This window comes from Petromyzon marinus, chromosome 50 (genome assembly GCF_048934315.1).
Source record: "Petromyzon marinus isolate PM22_M1 ecotype Great Lakes invasive population chromosome 50, UKy_Petmar_22M1.pri1.0, whole genome shotgun sequence".
Lineage (NCBI taxonomy): Eukaryota > Metazoa > Chordata > Hyperoartia > Petromyzontiformes > Petromyzontidae > Petromyzon > Petromyzon marinus.
The window spans coordinates 2,377,154-2,394,665 of record NC_133716.1 but is presented as its reverse complement, the minus strand read 5'-3'; the positions used below and the strand labels follow the sequence as shown (position 1 = coordinate 2,394,665).

General features: G+C 52.0%; 1 protein-coding gene across 2 annotated transcripts in view; it reads right to left on the bottom strand.

Annotated features, from left to right (window-relative positions):
- The window catches only part of OLFML2A (olfactomedin like 2A), a 54,083-nt gene extending 37,261 nt beyond the window's left edge, over positions 1-16,822 (bottom strand). Inside the window, exon 1 of one of the 2 annotated variants that reach the window (XM_032973241.2) lies at positions 16,098-16,822. In XM_032973241.2, coding sequence (XP_032829132.2) covers positions 16,098-16,163 — 66 coding nt within the window. In that variant the 5' untranslated portion in view covers positions 16,164-16,822. Of the gene's footprint in view, positions 1-3,128; positions 4,830-16,097 lie in introns of those variants that run through there. The other variant, XM_032973240.2, reaches the window with a different exon arrangement.
- Positions 16,823-17,512: the final 690 nt, after the last annotated feature.

Below are 17,512 nucleotides of genomic sequence, written 5' to 3'. Positions count from 1 at the left end.
GCAGACACACAGGCACACAGACAGATAGACACATACAAGTAGACACACAGGCAGACACACACACAGGCAGACACACACAGACAGACACACACAGGCAGACACACACACAGGCAGACACACACAGACAGACACACACAGGCAGACAGACAGACAGACATACAAGTAGACACACACAGGCAAACACACACAGACAGACACACAGGCAGGCACACATAGGCAGGCACAACACAGATTATCTGGATTAGAAGTGAAAGTTACGATAGATTAATCACTCCGCTGGCAGGAGCTCATGCCCCTTGTCAAGAGCTTCCCTTGAGGGGCTTTTGGAAAGTCGCCCTCACTTGTTAGCGCTGTTAAACGTGTTTTCGTACCACGAGGATTAACCCTTGCTAACCCCTGCACCCTGAGGAGCCCATAACCTTTGCACCATCCGCCACGGCTGCAACAACCTCCCTCCCTCTCTCCCTCTCTGACCTCTCAGGATGTGCCCACTTAACGCCTGCGAAACGCGAGATCTCATTCTCTCAAAACGTCAACGCTTATCGTGGTGAAAATACAACCAGAAGCGAACGTTTGATTTTGAGGAGCCCTCTTTTCTACCCTTCGTTCGAACCAAATCACCCCGGTTAACGGTGCCCCCACCCCCCACTGGCACCCTCGGAAGCCGACACAGCAAGAACCGTGGCGATCATCAGTGCGTCCGCTACGCCTGTCTGCCCAGGACAGCCTCGCCGGGTCTCCGATGCTCTTCTTGTTCAGGAGGGTTCCTGTTCAGCTTTCCCGCAGTAGCGACCGGGCGATGCTACTGCTGCTGTGCTGCTGCTGCTGTGCTGCTGCTGCTGTGCTGCTGCTGCTGTGCTGCTGCTGCTGTGCTGCTGCTGCTGTGCTGCTGCTGCTGTGCTGCTGCTGCTGTGCTGCTGCTGCTGCGTAATCCAAATGTGGTGGCGGTGTAGCGGTTACCGCTACGCTGCGCCTACGAACCCGGCCAAACCGAGTTTGATTCCCGCTAACGGCCAGCACCGGTGACGATGATCTGAACCGGTCCTGGGCCTCCCCTAGGTCGACTCAGCCTCAAATAAGTACTTGGTGCGGTGTGTAGACGTCGCCACTGGGGAGACAAAGGCGGCCAGGCGTGGTGCTAGACACTCACCCCATCGTGTGCCGTTCCTGCCTTCATAGGTGCTCGCTAACAGCACTTGCCCCAACAGTCAGTTAAGGCTATACGGGGTACATCTTTGTCTTTGATCCCAATCGAGTCATGTTGCAGCATTGAGATTGTTTGGTCCGATACCGGTTACAATGTGTGTGTTTGTGACTTGGGTATGGGAGAACCCGTAGGAGACCCCACGTAGAACAGGGGAAGAACGCTTTCCCACAGCCGAGCAGAAAGGCGCCCGAGTCGGCAATCGAACCCAGGCGTGTGTTGCTGCGAGGCCCGCCGCGAGTGTCTCCAGCACCGCGACACGACGGCCGCCCGTCGCGCCAGCATGGCACGCGGGATGAGCGTCCGCCCCGCGGGGCCCATAGGCCCCGTGGGCCGCTGCGGGCCTACGTTGCCAGCGCGCAGCGAGTGCAGCAAAAAAGCCGCTGTTGTATTGGACTACGCTTAAACGTCTACGCTGTCCGCGTTCAACAACCCACACTGGCCAACGTAGTGAACGTATAAATCACCCGCGAATCGCATTTTATGGGAGAGGCCCTCATCCAGAAGTAGACTGATAACAGGGATATACATGTAGACGTTGTTGTTGTTGTTGTTGTTTTATATGACGTAAAAAAAAATGTAATGTTTGACCAGATCGGGATTTAATTTGATTAGGGTTTTTTTTGTCTTCCAAATGAGCCGCTCCATTATCCTTCATTCAATCGCTGCCAAATGTCTCCTACAATTGTTCTTAGATTCGGCACGAAGCCCCTGCAAATTACGGGCGTTTGTTTTCACAATCCCAAGTTGTTTTGTTCGTGTTTTTAATTGGGAAATGCCGTCATTCACTCTATTGTACTCGGCATGGGAAACAGAAGTTTCATCCCCGCGTCTGTATAAAGGCATCATCTAAATGGGATTATTTGCATCGTCAATTTTTTTTTTTTAGCCCAGACATTTGAACCACTTTTCACTCCACTGACTTCGCTCGAGTACGCATACATTAAAATAATTGCACAATACAGTAAATTTGCAATTATTTTTTTTACTTTCAAATTTGGAGCATGAAGCTGGCAAACGTTGTCCTAGCAATAGTTGAGTGATAAGGAGGCGAGTGCCCATCGCAGACTTATTGGTTGCAAGGGAATTGGGTAACGTACAATCGTCGGAATGTAATAACATTTACAGGACTGTAATTCAGTCGAGCAAAGATCACTCACATGGTCGATTAGCACGGTTGGCTACGGCACCTCCGATTAGCGCGGTTGGCTACGTGCGCATGGTGCGAAAGAAGTTCAACGTACGTTTGGAATCGACGCATTGCTGCATAACCCGGCCAGGTGGCTAGAGGGCAGAGCGAACGGCTCTCAATCGGACGGTGACAAGTTCACATCCAGGTTGGGGAGGGGGTGGGGGCGTTAGTTCAGCCAATCATCCCTCGGAGGGTCGATACAATGAGCATCACTTTTTAGTGGAGGTCAACAGTGGTTGTCCTACGAATGGACTCACCCCCACTACGGGAATGTGGAATTTTCCCATCCTGCCTCAGGGATGTAAACGGGAGATGAGCACCGCCTCAATACTCGTGCGAGCAGGAAACTACGTACTCGCAAGCTGTGCAATATTTCCACAGACGCGCGCGAACTCTGACAAACGCAGTCTCGGAATGACCGTCGCGAGCACTTGCGGACTTTGGGGTCGTTTGGTCGACCTCAGTGACCTTTGAGGAATAAAAAAAAAAACTTTTACGGCAATGCGTGCGGTAAAGCGACTTCAAACTTTAACCCAAAGCCCTCCTGCACCTGTCCAGCATCAGCACGTTACTTCTATTTGCAAAGTTAACATCCCTAGCTCCCGAGGTCCCCAGGGTAACCAGGACCCCACACCCCCCGCCCCCCGCCTGGCTCCCCAGGTCACCGAGTCCCCAGGGTAACCAGGTCCCTGAATTCCCGTGCCGAGCGGTAACCCGGGGTGGACGTTTTACTCGCGGCGTGGAGTCGGCGTCCAGCTCCTCCGTCGAGGTCCGGGCCGTCCCATCCGCCGCGGGCTGGGCGCGGCCTGGCACTGCCGACATCGCCAGCAGCATCAGCGGCAGCAGCAGCGGCATCAGCAGCAGCGGCGGGGCCCGACGAGCAGCGAGCGGCGCGCTGGGGGGTGGTCGCATCTTATTCCGAGAAGGTCCCGACCAGCAGGGCTCCCGTGCACACCGGCTCTGTGCGCCGCGCGCGACGGAGCCTCGCGTGCACCGTCGCTGAGTGTGCGTCGCGTGCACAGCTCTCTGGGCAAGCGTGCGAATGCCGGCGATGATCATCCGCGGTCTTGCATATCGACGCTCGTTCAGATCGCGTATCGCAATCGCCGAGGAGCCACAGACGGGCTTGGAAGGCGGCGGGCAGGTGGTGATCCGGCGAACCAACACTTTGCCCAAGCTTTGCGGTCCTCTATGTGTTGAGATGTTTTCAGCCGATTAAAGAGCGTTTATACGCGTGTGCGACTGCTACGTGTTTCAGCGTGACCATGCGTAACGATGCCGAATGATGTGTCTGTGTGTTCGCCCTACGCTTGTCAAGGTATGTAAAGCAACGTCGTACGTCCGTTATGTGTACGTGTATAACACTATACGCTTGACACAATATTGTGTATGCGTGCAATACTACGTGTAATGAAACTCTGTGTGTGATGCACGCATCTCAAACTATGTGCATGCGCGTTCAACGCATCTGTGACAATGCACGTGTAGCTGCATGTACGTGACCTGCTGTCAATTGTGTGTGCCTGTCAATATTTCCTTTGTACGTGTGAAAACGTAAACATTTGTATATTTAATATCAGCTAGGTATGGGAGTGTGTGTCATGTATGTATTGCCTCTATTGTACCCTGTTGTGTGTAACCTATGCACGGCCCATGTATGTGCAATGAGACCTGTGTGCCTTCGATTGCATAGGCAGTGTACCTATCCGGTATATATATATCAACAACCTACTGCAATGTCACGCGACATATGTTACGAGTGCAGTAGAGACTGTTATGATACATGCGCATATTCTTCATGTGTGCTTGTAATCATTTGCCATGTCTAAGTGCACGTGTGTGTGTATGTACCCGAGGCGCAATGGCTTGGCGGCCTGTATGTTAATTGCCTGTGTGGCCCAATCGAGAGTTCGTGTGAGCGATTGCGTATGGTGGAGTCTATTCCCAATGTTCGTGTGCGCCGTTGTGTACGTCTCAGTATACTTTCGCAGTGCTGGTGTATGCGCCTTTGTGTGTAGGCAAGGGGTCTGCAATGTCCTGTATATGTGGACGTGTGGTGAGTCTGCCAGTGTGTGTGTACATGTAGCCTGTAGTAGTGTGTGTGTGTATATATGATGCTGTGTGTGTAGCCTGTTGTAGTGCGTGACACTATTTGTCTCGTCTATTTCGGTGTACGTGTGTATATAGCATGTTGTAGTGTGTGTGTGTAGTTTATCTCAGTGTGTGCGGGTGTAACTTTTGTAGTGTGCTGTGTGTGTCACACCAAGTCGAGTCTATCTCAGCGTGGTGCAGAACGGGGAGAGAAAGACAACACCGTCCACAGACGCGGAGCCTCTGATCCCGTCTGCTGCGTTCCCCTCCCTCCCTCTCTCCCCCCCAGCGTTCAGCTCCACTGCCCACTGGCACTGCCCCTACACTCCACGCAGCCTTGGCAAACAAGAGGAGCAGAAACTCACGCTCCTCCCCCTCTCCTGTTTATTATTCGGCTTCTCTCCCCACCTCCCCTGACTCCTCGCTCACGCACTCCTCTGCCGTGCCTCTCCCTCCCACCTCCCAACCAATTCTCTGTTCATAAGAACCTCACCCCCACACTCAGCAGCCCTCCCTGCCTCCCTCCTCTCCCCCCATTTGTATCGCGTGGATTTACGGTCCTCCTCCTCCCTCCTCCTCTCTCCTCCCTCCTCCTCCCTCCTCCTCCTCCCCACTGAGATTCCCCGGGGGGGGGGGGGTGCACGGCGCCCCGCGGTGACACCGGCCCCCCACCGGGAGGAAGCTTAGCTCCCCCGTGACCACGACCGTCCCGAGGAAGACTCAGCACCTCATCCCGCACACAGCCACGGCTCTGCGCGCCGTGAGTCTTCCTCGGGACGGCAATCGGTCAGGTGCCCCCACCCCACCCCCCACTCCCGCCACCAATGTTTGATTTTGTCTCGCACGGTCGCACCTAGGGGACGATCTATAGCATCGCGGACCACCTCTTTGCCTCCATAATGCAGGTTTTTGTGGGGTTGAATCGCGTAAATATATAATTACTTAAGGTTTGTCACGTGAACAGAACATACCAATTCGTTACGAGTGCAGCACACCGGTGTGTTGGATGAAGCTAGTTGTCATAACTGGCGAAACGTCGTACTCAGATTGTAAATGGTGTGGCTTTGCTCTCTAACACACCATACGTAGCCAAATTTCAAAAATTCAGAGTGCGTGTCTCCAGTGGCTTCCTAATATCGGAAGGAAGAGCGCGTTCCAGACGGCCGCAGAAGCGCATCTGAAAGCGCCGCGCGATGCGCTGACCGCCGCCTTTGTTCGATGGCAGCAGCCAAAAGCCGCCGCCGCTGTTGCTGCTGCTGCTGCTGCGAGGATGACGGTCGGAGTGGTTTATCCTCCTTGACGAGATCGCCAAGGAGTCGTTGGTTCATTTTGTAGCGAGGTCGCTTCCCCCACGACCTCCCCGCCCTCTGAACGCTACGCGCGCGCGCGCGCTCCCTCGTGCCATTACCGCATTAAACCGATCGCCGGGCGACATGTTCGGAGCGGGAGCGAAATCACGTTGGACCATTTAAATCCGCAGAGGTCGCGAACCTCATCGAGTCAGCGGCGGCTCAGCGGGCGCGGCGATGCCACGCTGACAAACGTCCAGCCGCCACCGCCGTCATGGACGAGGCACTCCGCTTATTGCCCCGTATCGCTGATTAGATTTGGCCACTCCACGTGTCCGCCCGTAATCCAGCACTGTGGAGGCACCAGCGTGAATCGGTGGCTCACAGGGCGAATGACGACATGTCGCGAGACTCCCCCCTTCCCCCGTCGGCATTCGGATGCAATGCCCGCAACTCGCCAGCAGAACGCGGGGCAGGAAAGCGTGGACTGACATCGTGTGTCCCTTCTGTGTGGGATAGAGCGTTGCTCCCTCGCGTGCGTGAGTTTTCTCCGGGTTGCTCTGGTTTCCTCCCACGTGTATAAACGCTCACTAATTGGAAGGAACAATCTTAACATTATTATTATAGAGAACTGCAGAGCAAATGGGACCGGCCGTGGTGCTTGCCACGCCACCCAAAGCGGCAATTGCATTAACGGCGCACGTCCTGTGTGCAACGCAGTGTCCATATCGCCCAGAAATGCGCGAAGGGAGCTGCAGGAAGTGAGACCAGACGGTGATTTACAATTACTCAGCCAGCGGCGCTGCGGTCAGAAGGGCACGCGTGATGAACGCGCGCGCCCACGCGGGATGAACGTCGTGGGCGTTTGCGATGTTCCGACAGTGGCATTCCATTCAATTAGGCCGCTCGCTCCACCCCAAGCTCAGCGAGAGAGCGTGGGGGTCCCTGTCGTTCGGGGGCACTTCGGGTCTCCCGGCCCCGACGTCGCGGGAAATAATTTCCTCTCCCACAACTCAACGCGTGGCCCACGCGGCGCTGTACAAACACGCGGCCCTCTGCGAACGTTGTGGCCTAAGCCTTACGAGTGAAACGCATTTCCCGAATCTAGATTGGGAAGAAAAAAACAAATTTCTTTGTAACTGCTTTGTGTGTTTAGATTGATGTCCCCCCCCGCACCTACGATGAAGCACGGTTGGCCACGTGATAAGCCACTCCGTTGGGCTATCATTTGTGGCCCAGGTCGCTTCTAAAAAAAGAGCTGTGTAGCTCAGCGGCCCTGAAACGTGGTAAAACTAACAAAAATAGTTTAGTTTTTAGTCTATAGCTTATAACCGTCACATTCAGACTGTAGCCACCGCGATGATGGCGGTGGTGGTGGTCATGGTTGGGATGTGGTGATATTGGTAGTGAAGGTGGTTCTGACAACGGTGGTGGTGAATGTAGTGATGATCATGGTGAGGGTGCTTGTTGCGGATGGTGCGATGTGTACATGAGTACCTGGTGCGATGTGTAAACATCGCCACGAGGGAGACAAATGCGGCCGGACATGGTGCTGGCGACCAACCCCCTCATGTGCCGTGCTAACAGCACTTGCCCAAAAACGTCAGTGAAGGCTATACGGAGTGTCTTTGTCCTGGTGGTGATGATGATGGTGTGGTGATTGATGTTATGGTGATTTAGTGGTGGCTGATTGTGACGATGGCAGTAGTGGTGAGTGTTATCGTGGTGGTGGTGGCTGTGAATGTGATGAGGTGCTGGTGGTGATGATGATGGTGTGGTGATTGATGTTATGGTGATTTAGTGGTGGCTGATTGTGACGATGGCAGTAGTGGTAAGTGTGATCGTGGCTGTGGTGGCTGTGAATGTGATGAGGTGCTGGTGGTGATGGTGGCAGTGGTGTTGCGGTTGCGGTAATTGAGGTCATGCCAGTTGGTAATGGTCACTGTTTGTGGTGGTGGTGGTGATTATGAAGGCGGTAGTGGTGATTGTCGACTCAGCCTCAAATGAGTACCTGGTGCGGTGTGTAAACATCGCCACGAGGGAGACAAAGGCGGCCGGGCGCGGTGTTGGCCACCCACTCCCTCGTGTGCCGTGCCGGCCTTCATCGGTGCGACTCGCTAACAGCACTTGCCCGTATAATATGTTAAGGCTATACGGGGGATCTTATTCTTTGTGGCCGTGTGCCCGTCATCGTGGTGGTAATCACAATAGTAATGTTTAACTTTAAGGGCGCCACCGCACGTTGTCCACTCACTCCCAACGATGACGACTTCGAGGCGTGAGAAGCAGTCACAGACGAGCGCAAACACAGCGGCAGCCAGGTAGGGAGGAGCCGGAGCCAACAATTGCCCAAGCTCTGCGGTCCTTCCATATATATATACATTAACAAGGAGTTTTCAGCCAATTAATGAGTGTCAATACATGTGGGGGGGAGGGGGGGAACCGGAGCACACTGATAAAAACCCATGTGTGCAAGGGGGCAACACTCGATCCCCGTACAGATGTATATTCGTACCACGTTCGCTGTAGGGTCTACTCACGGCGAGCCAAGGGTGGCTGGCTTCTCCTTGACTCTCACATTTGCGCGAACCACCAACCCTCGCTGCCTCCATAGCGGCGGATTTCAGGCCACGTGAGTAGCCACCACCACATTCGGCTACCGCTCATCGTGGTGATGGTGGCGATAGGCTCCTGAGCAGCGCTGGTCATGCCATTGTTCTTCTGTGTAAACGCTGCCATCGATTAAATGGCCTTTGAATCAAACGCCAGAGAAACGCCCGTCAACTCTGCGCCAAATGTGATGTAATTCTTTGCCAGCAACAGCCCTCATGGATAATTTGTAGACATTTTCTTTGAACACAAAATCCTCAGGCGTTTGGGCTCGAATTAATAAATAAAAATCCCGTACTGTACGAAGTATATCTATACACGTATGTCGAACTTCTTTCGCACCGCACGCAGACACTCATTGGAGGTGCGATAATGCTAAGCGCGTGACGTGACACCCACGTGCCCATCTAACCCAAAAGAAGCGACGGCAACAATTAATAATAATTCCTGCGGTAAGACATCTCCCAATACGTGAGTCGTTTTTTTGTTTCGTCAAGATTGCCAACAAAACACTTTCCAAAGAGCGTTTGAGTTTAAATTAGATAACAAATATATATTAATAACGTTGCACGGCGGTGGGATTAACACTCAAGCATTATATAATGTGGTCGCGTGCGAGCGTGTACTCTGTGCAATCGATTCACCGCATGATGTGAAAAAAAAATTCTGTGGTGACGCTGCTGCTGCTGAGTTGGCACTGGTGCACAAGCACAATTAACAACAACAACTCATGGCATTCGTCAATAACAATACCGTGGCCTTAAAAGAACATTATGTATACGAAAGGATACGATATATCGCTAAAAAAACATTCTAAATGGAGCAGTAGTGAATTGGTTTGCACGCTGAACTGAATTTGTTACCTGGTCAGAATTTAAATCGCAAACCTGCGTTAAACACTGGCTAAAGAAGCGAATTTAACGCGACAGAATTAACACAAAACCGCGTGCGTGCGTGTGTGTGAAGAAATCGGGGATTGTGAACAGCTCCGGAAAATTACAGTTACATCGTGGACTTCATTATGAACCACTGAAGTCTGAGCCCATTTCGACGGAGCACGAGGAGCAGCAGGGACAGTAAAACGACACGAACTCTCTCTCTCTCTCTCCCTGTTGAAGCCACCTTCGTGGTGGCCAGCGGCAGGACCTCTCCATCACTGCCATTCAAGCTGCTGAGGGTATCCCCTGCCGCTGCCATCGTGCACAAGAGCAGCACTTGGGGGGGGGGGGGGGGGGGGGGACGCGGGCGTCGATGGCCGGGGCAGCAGAGCGAGAGAAACCCGGCGGATGTTCGCGCTCCAATTCGGCTTCTTCTTTCACCCTCTCAGTGTCTCCCGCAGGTTGTGGGCGATGCGTCCGTCGGTTCGTGTCGCGTGAAACGAGCCGCTCGCTCTTCGCCCCGCACGACCCCAACCCAGATGACCCTAGTAGCACAAGTAGCTACATAATGCTACGGGCCCCGCACTTTCAAGGGCCCCGCGCTAAATGCTTTCAAGATATCAATTCCGGTTCAGTGATTCTGCACTTGCTCTATTACTATAGTACTATACCGCCTTCAACTTTTATGAACGACTGGGCGTTTAAGGTTAGCGATTTGTCGTATTATCTGGCTGTATAGCAAATGAAAAAAATACAATTACTTCACTGTGCAAGGTTAACATTTGTGTTTTAATATTTACGTGTTTTTTTTTATTTAGGGCCCTTTAATAACATCATGCTACAAGCCCCGCACTAGCTTCACCCGACACTGGACCACACAGTACCCACCCCTCCGTCTCTCCCTCTCCATTCGGCGAGATGTTAACTACCTCGCCCTGGGTATACAGGAGGTTGTGGGTTCGATCCAGTCCCTGACGCCTGAATGTACGTACGTTGAACTTCTTTCGCATCGTACGTAGCCAACCGTGCTCATCGGAGGTGCGGGGAAAGGATAAGAAACTAAACACAATATATTTGGAATTTGCGGTGTCTCTCTCCCCGTGCTCGCGCGGATTTTTTTTCACCGGGTCCTTCGGTTTCCCCCCCCCCCCCAACATAAAGACTCAACGTCACGCGTTTAGAGTTATTTGGCTGCTATAAATGTTCACGCGAGTGATAAGCCTCTTCGGTGAGCTATCATTTGTGGCCAGGTCGCTTCTGAAAAAAATATCTGTACAGCTCAGAGGACTTTCCCTGATAGCCGCGACAATTCGTCGATCAAGTCCATCGACTCAAACTTGTGACCGAGCTAGGCGCCTGCCGCACACGGGCGGACGGTGGCAGTGGGGACAGACTTCAGGCTACGACTGCTGACTTCTCGCTGTAGGGGAACATTCTCGTCTGCTATGTTGGGGAGGGGGGGGTAGGACCCGCGCGGTTTGAGGTGACGCAAGAAGCACTGTGGTACCCTCGTCGCCTCTGAGTTGACTCCCCTTACGCACAACGATTTGATCACTTCGAGGTCTCCATCCCGGCCATAATGCGAGTTGTCCGTGGAGAGATTCCCGAAGCGGATAGCAGGAGTTGCGTATAACGGGGTTCGCGGAAGGTGGACGCTCCGTTGTAGTTCCGCGGCATCAACTTCCGGAGCGATTCCCTTACGTTCCGCTCATGCCTTGACTTTGGATGTGACGACTCGTCTCCGAACAGATCACCCAGAATGACCCCCCACACCTTGACAAATCTCTGAAACTAATCAGCTACGAGCCTGGATAGTGCTTACATATCAGACAACATGTCTCCCCTCCACACTCTGCCCACACTCCCCTCCACTCCCTCCCTCCACTCCCTCCACTCCCTCCCTCCCCACGACCCCACACTCCACGACGTGCCCTGGCCTCTGCTCTCCCGCCCTGCCTTGAGCGCTCGTGTCTGGCCCACCAATCCAGCGCCTCTGTCATCTCCTACAGCTGCTCGCGGCCTCGAGGAGCCGAGCAATGTCACAGGGCGGGGGGGGGGGCATGGTGCTATCTGGCCCCGGAGGCCTAGAGCACACGTTCCACATCTGTGTTGTCGTGTGGTGCGGTGGGTTTTCACCGCTGCGCTGCCCGCCCCCCGCCCCCCCCGCCGGTGCGTTTTCAGGGTTTCGCCCGCGTTGTTGTTGTTCGGCAACAATTTGTGCGCCGAGTTCAACTCCCCAAGAAGCTCCCTGTGAAGCAGCCTGCACACATTTTAAGGGTAAATGCACTCCGCGGCAGTAACCAGAGCGGCCTGCCGGATTCCAACCGCTAACCTCAGCAATAAGCAGCGAACGCGCTACCGCACCCTGAGAACGACTGTTTAAGGGCGCTTTATAAATGTAAATGATTATTATTATTATTAGCCCCGGGCCGCGTCACCGCCCAGAGTGACGGGTTTTATGCCACTAATGCAAAAAAAAATCGTTTTCATGAAGGATGTGCAAATCGTTCTGTCTAATCAGTTTTACGAACAGTTTTTTTTTGTGTTTTGTTCAAATGGACAGCAATTGCCGTAATTGATTTCTTTTTAAAGAGAGAATTAAAAACCGGGTTTAAAAATTGTCATTCGTACACTCATGAGCTCTGCGTCACGATGTTGGTGGCCCTGAACCGGTGACAGGATTTACACTCCCCTATATCGGGGCCCACAACTAATTATGAATATTAAAAAGGGCACTGCTGGCTCTCCGTTCACACTCCTAAGCCAGTGGTGCCAAATTGCAGGGACTGATTTAGCGAGGGTTGGATTCATACGGAGACAAATTCTTTACATTTGCCAAGTCGGAGATTATTAAGCCACAGCAGTCTGTCAAATGTTAGTGGCATCATTGACTTCATATGGCCACTAAAACAGGACGACGGAAATGTTTGATTTGCTTATTGACGTATAATCTCCTCTATGGGCAATGTATGGCACGTGATGACGTGGGGTGGGCAGAGCAAACGGCTCGCAACAGGAAGGTCGTGAGTTCAAATTCTGGTTAAGGGCTTGACTCAGCCCATCACCCCCCTCGTGGGGGGGAGGTCGGTAAAATCAGTACCACTTTGTGGGGATGTCAGCAGTTGTTACCCTCCCGAGAGACTCACCCCTGCCATGGGAATTTGGAATTTCCAGCACAGTCGCTTTAGAGCTGTAAACGGGATATGAGCCACGACAAATGCCTCAATTGTTATTCGTGAAGGAAATCACTTTGGCTTTAGCACATTCAAAATGCAACTACGTTTCGTCACGATGTCCGACGTTTCGCGCCACGCGCTGCTATGCAGTTGCCTGTTCACATCAGCCGCTTGCGGAAAGACGTCGCCAAGAGCGAGCTCTGGAGAGAGAGACACTCGAGAGGGCATTTGGTTTGCTCTTCCACGAAGGCCCAAACGTCTTGGTAGAGGCGGGAGGACAAACACACAAATTTACCCCGTGAAAGGACACCCGGTGATGACATATTTATCCAATCGGTCATTGTTGAGGCGCGGTTTTGAATTGTGTCGGAAGCATTTTAAAACAATGCGACCGTAAGGAATTGTTTAAACATCTACGGTTTCAGTTGCGCGTGGGTCACGCGGACACACACACACACGGAGAAACACGTGTTTTTATTGCTGAACTTAGTGTGTTTTGTGATTCTTGGAACAATTAAATGCACAAGGCTTGTGCGGCAAAATATAAAACACGCCCAGCCATGACAACACAACAGCTGATGCTGAAAGTCACAATAACACGGGCAGCTAATAGCAAACAGGTGGCTACTGCACACACTCCGTGTGGGCAGGCGCTCATACACAGTGCAACAAAGACAAAGACCCCCGTGTAGCCTTAACATACTGTTGGGGCAAGTGCTGTTAGCGAGGAGCACCTATGAAGGCCGGCACGGCACAGGGGGTGGTGGGTGGCCAGCAAGGCCGTAGCCATGGAGTCAACATTGGGAGGGACCAAATCTTCCAGGGGGTCTGGGGGTCCCAAACCAGAAAAACATCTAAATTTGAAAACTAATTTCCTGCTTAAAATATTAAAAAATTCACTAACACATGGGATGGACTTTTTATTTATGTTTTACAATAATGTCTAATAGTGTATTATATTACATTGCTCTGTTTTTACTTTTTAACCATTTCTTGTTTCATTGTATGTAATGTTTGAGATTAGGGATTAATAAAGTACAACCATAACCACAATCATATAAACAGAAATCTATGCATTGATTTATATGAAGACAAGTCCAGATATTGTGGCCAAGGTTTAGCAAATTGTTGTTTTTATTTACATAGCATAGCAATTATTATTACTTTATTTTAAAAAATTTATAGCAATATATTGGGGGGGACATTTTGAACATATTTGAATATTTGGGGGGATGTGTCCCCTAATATATATTATAATTACGGCCTTGGTGGCCGGAATTACGCCCGGCCGCCTTTGTCTCAATAGTGGCGATGTTTACAAATCGCACCAGGTACTCATTTGAGTCGACTTAGAGGAAGTTCGGGACCGGTTCAGATAATCGTCACCGGTGTTGGTCGTAAAAGGGAATCGAACCCGGGTCGCCAGGTTCGTAGCGCTTCGCGCTAGCCGCTACGCTACCGCTCCCCACTCTCATCACCCCCATACTCACCATCGCGGTGAAGTATGGTCGCACAATCCCCACGATCTTACCGCGTAATCTGCCACGCACGTGACGGGAGGCCGATGTGCTATCATTTTGCGTAATGCTTCAGTGCAGTTTCGCATCACTTTTTTTCTGTTGGAGTGAAGAATTTATTGAGGCAGCGTTCCCCAAACGAGGTATTTCATTTCTGCGTAAACATTGAGTAAACATGACTCCGTTAATGTTGTTGTTTTTTTTACAGCCGGTTCCAATGCTTGGATAATTTCCACAGCATTTCCCCCCCCCCCCTCCATTTGGTCCAGATACTTTTGTTTTTTTTTCACAGAGCGAGGGGCAGTGGTGGTGCCTTCTTCACGCATCACATCTGGAACATCCACCACCTCCTCCTCACCTGGGGGATGATGTTTCTCCTGTTGTACGGAGCTTTTAATTATTTTGGTTTTAAGTCCAAGTGAATTCCTGCTACTCAAAAGAGCACTGAGACATTGGTGCTCATCATCCTGCGTACAACCCCTGCAGAGCCAGTGGTGGAAATTCCACGTTTCGATGGCAGGACAAATGCCGGTGACTTCCCCACAAAGTGGTAAGGATTTTATCGACCACCGTGGGATAATGGCCTGGGTCAAGATTTGAATTGCTTGCCGCTCGCTCACTCGCTCCACCGTTCGGCTTCGTGGTCCATACCCTGACAAATATGGATCAACATGTGAAAAGTGGGCGAAGAAGGTTTGGAGAGGTGCGTTGTCAGGAATTAGAGATGGAAAGAGGAACCCGTGGACCTGGGTACACATGCAGGTCAGATACAACACACTGTCAATAAACGCGAGTATCCATCCACTCGCCTAGAGAGGACGACTCCAGCAATTGTCGAAGCCCTTCGGTCCTCTACATATTAAGGTGCCATCGGAAAATTAATAAGTGTTTACATGTGGGAGGAAACCCGAGCACCTGGAGCAAATTCACGCGCGCGAGGGGGAAACACTCTATCCCATACGGACGGAGTCCACATTTTCTGCACCGCCTTCTCCTAGCGAGCCAGGGTACGGCAACCTCGCCACCCACGGGAAGGGAGTTCCACAACATTCTTTACACCATCCACCAACCCTTGCTACCTCCACAGTGCTGGCCTCGACAGCCAGCCACCACCGCCTGGCTAATAGCAAGCTAACTCCACAGCAAGTCTTCCCAAAGAACGTATGCCGAACTTTTTTTGCACCGTACATAGCCGACCAAGCTGATCGGAGGTCCATGCGAGTGCGCTGTGGCCGAGGCTAATCCGGCAACAGTAGCAGCACCACAAGTGGCGAACAGAGTTTCTGTGTGCCCCCAATTAAAAAGTGGATTTGATGATAACGTGCTAAGTTTACCGAGGTTATATTGGACGATCGACTTCCAAGGAACGATAATACAACTCAAGTTATGTCATCCTGGGTGGTACGCAGCAAGTAAAATATCTTGTAGGGGTCCATGAACTATGTGTATAATTCGATTAGAGCCTGAGTAATGTCCTGGGTCAAGTGAGCATTGAGGCATTGGTGGCCATCCACTCTTTACAGTCCTGAGCCAGTGGTGGAAATTCCATTCGTACGGCAGGGATGAGTCTATCCATAGGACGATCATTGTTGACTTGGCCAACGAAGTGGTAACAATTTTATCGACCCCCTCAAGGGGATGATGATGGGCTGAGTCAAGGCCATCACCAGAACGGGAACTCGCAAACTTTAGATTGCAAGCCACTCACTCGACTCGCTGAGCCGTGTAAATAATAACCATCACACGTGTGTGTGTGTTGTGTGTGTCATGTGTCGTGTGTGTGTCGTGTATGTGTGTCGTGTGTGTGTGTCGTGTGTCGTGTGCTGATGAGCGGTAGTGCGGGGGTTTAGCGCGCTGCGCTACGAACCCGGCGACCCGAGTTCGACTCCCGCTCAACGGCCAACACCGGTGACAATTATCCGAACCGGTCTTGGGGCTCCCCTAGGTTGACTCAGCCTCATATGAGTGGAGTGGTGGATGTGATCGTGGTGGTTGTGAAAGTGATGGTGTTAGTGGTGTGCAAGTCCCGCCCTTCATAGCTGCTGCTACTCGCTAACAGCACTTGCCCCAACAGTCTGTTACAGGCTATACGGGGGGGGGGGCACCTTTGTCTTTGTGAATCACCTCGCACATCACTCACCTGCGCTGCAGACGTCACTGCGAGTAGGTGCAGCAGAGTCACCTCCACCCACGGGGCTTTCATCATGGTGAGCCAGCCACCCACACACGCCGACGCCACGAATCGCTCCACCAAAAACGACACCGCTCAGAGAGAGAGAGAGAGACGGCGGCGACTCGGATTGTGCAACGCTGCGACGGGGCTGCCGCTTCAGATTGCCAACACAATCGAGGCTTTGCTGCTTCGTAATTTGCAAATTGAGCAAAGGTCCAATATTACGGAGGAGTGCCACGCACGGAGGGAACCGCTTATCTTGCACAGAATCGCGGTGTGTGTGTGTGCGAGACTGTGTGTGCGTGTCTGTGTCGTGATTTATATACGAGGGGTGGGAGTCCCAACACTCTCCCCTCCGCCTTGCTGCTACGCAGATCATATAAACTTACACAGCTGCTGCTGCTGCTGCTGGCCCCTGTCCAGACGCAAGAGTCCCTGGCTACTTACAACTCAGCAGACTGATTGCGACCTCTTGTGGCAGTTCGTGGCCATCCTCGACCTTTGCGATTTGGGATACCCAATGGCAGCGGAGTCCTCGTTTAACGCGCTGGTTAGAGATGCGTTCCGGAAAAAGGCGTTGAAGGGAAAATCATTCTTCCCTCCACCCCACACACCCTGTAAGTAATGTGGCGGTAAGGTTTGGCGAGGTACCATCAATGCACACCACGCACGAATGGCTGAGGGTACGCTGCCGCATCACTGTATCATTCCGCGTGCTGTGTCACTCCGCAGAGCAAGAAAGTAGTTCGCCGTCGACCACTCAGCAACCGCGTTATAAAGGTGGGCGTTCCGCGTTATAATGGGAGTGTTTCGCGTTATAATGGGAGTGTTTCGCGTTATAATGGGAGTGTTACGCGTTATAAAGGTGGGCGCTCCGCGTTATAATGGGAGTGTTTCGCGTTAGAACGGTGCCCGTTCCGCACTGTGAGAACGGAGTTCCCCAATGGAATAACCGCGTTATAGCGAACACTGTGGTGGTGGTGGTGCTGGTGCTGGTGGTAGTGCTGGTGCTGGTGGTGGTGCTGGTGGTGGTGCTGGTGGTGGTGCTGGTGGTGCTGGTGGTGCACGATCACAAATAATAACTCGACGTAGGAGTTCGCAACCAATATTATCCATAATGGAGGGGTTTTTTTTGTTAAAACGTGTAAATATAAATGTGTCGTTAAACCCGCCATCACCTGACAATTAGTAAGAGAGTTTGTCACATATTCTTGGTTCTTGCAGTAAAGTCACGTAGACCGAAAGAACCAAGAATATGAATCCCTGCAGTCACGAAAACTTTAAATCAGGGTTTGTCACGTAAACAAAACATGCCAATTCGTTGCTTGTTCAGCACACCGATGTGTTGGAGAGTAAACCCACAACATTGACAATTGTTAATT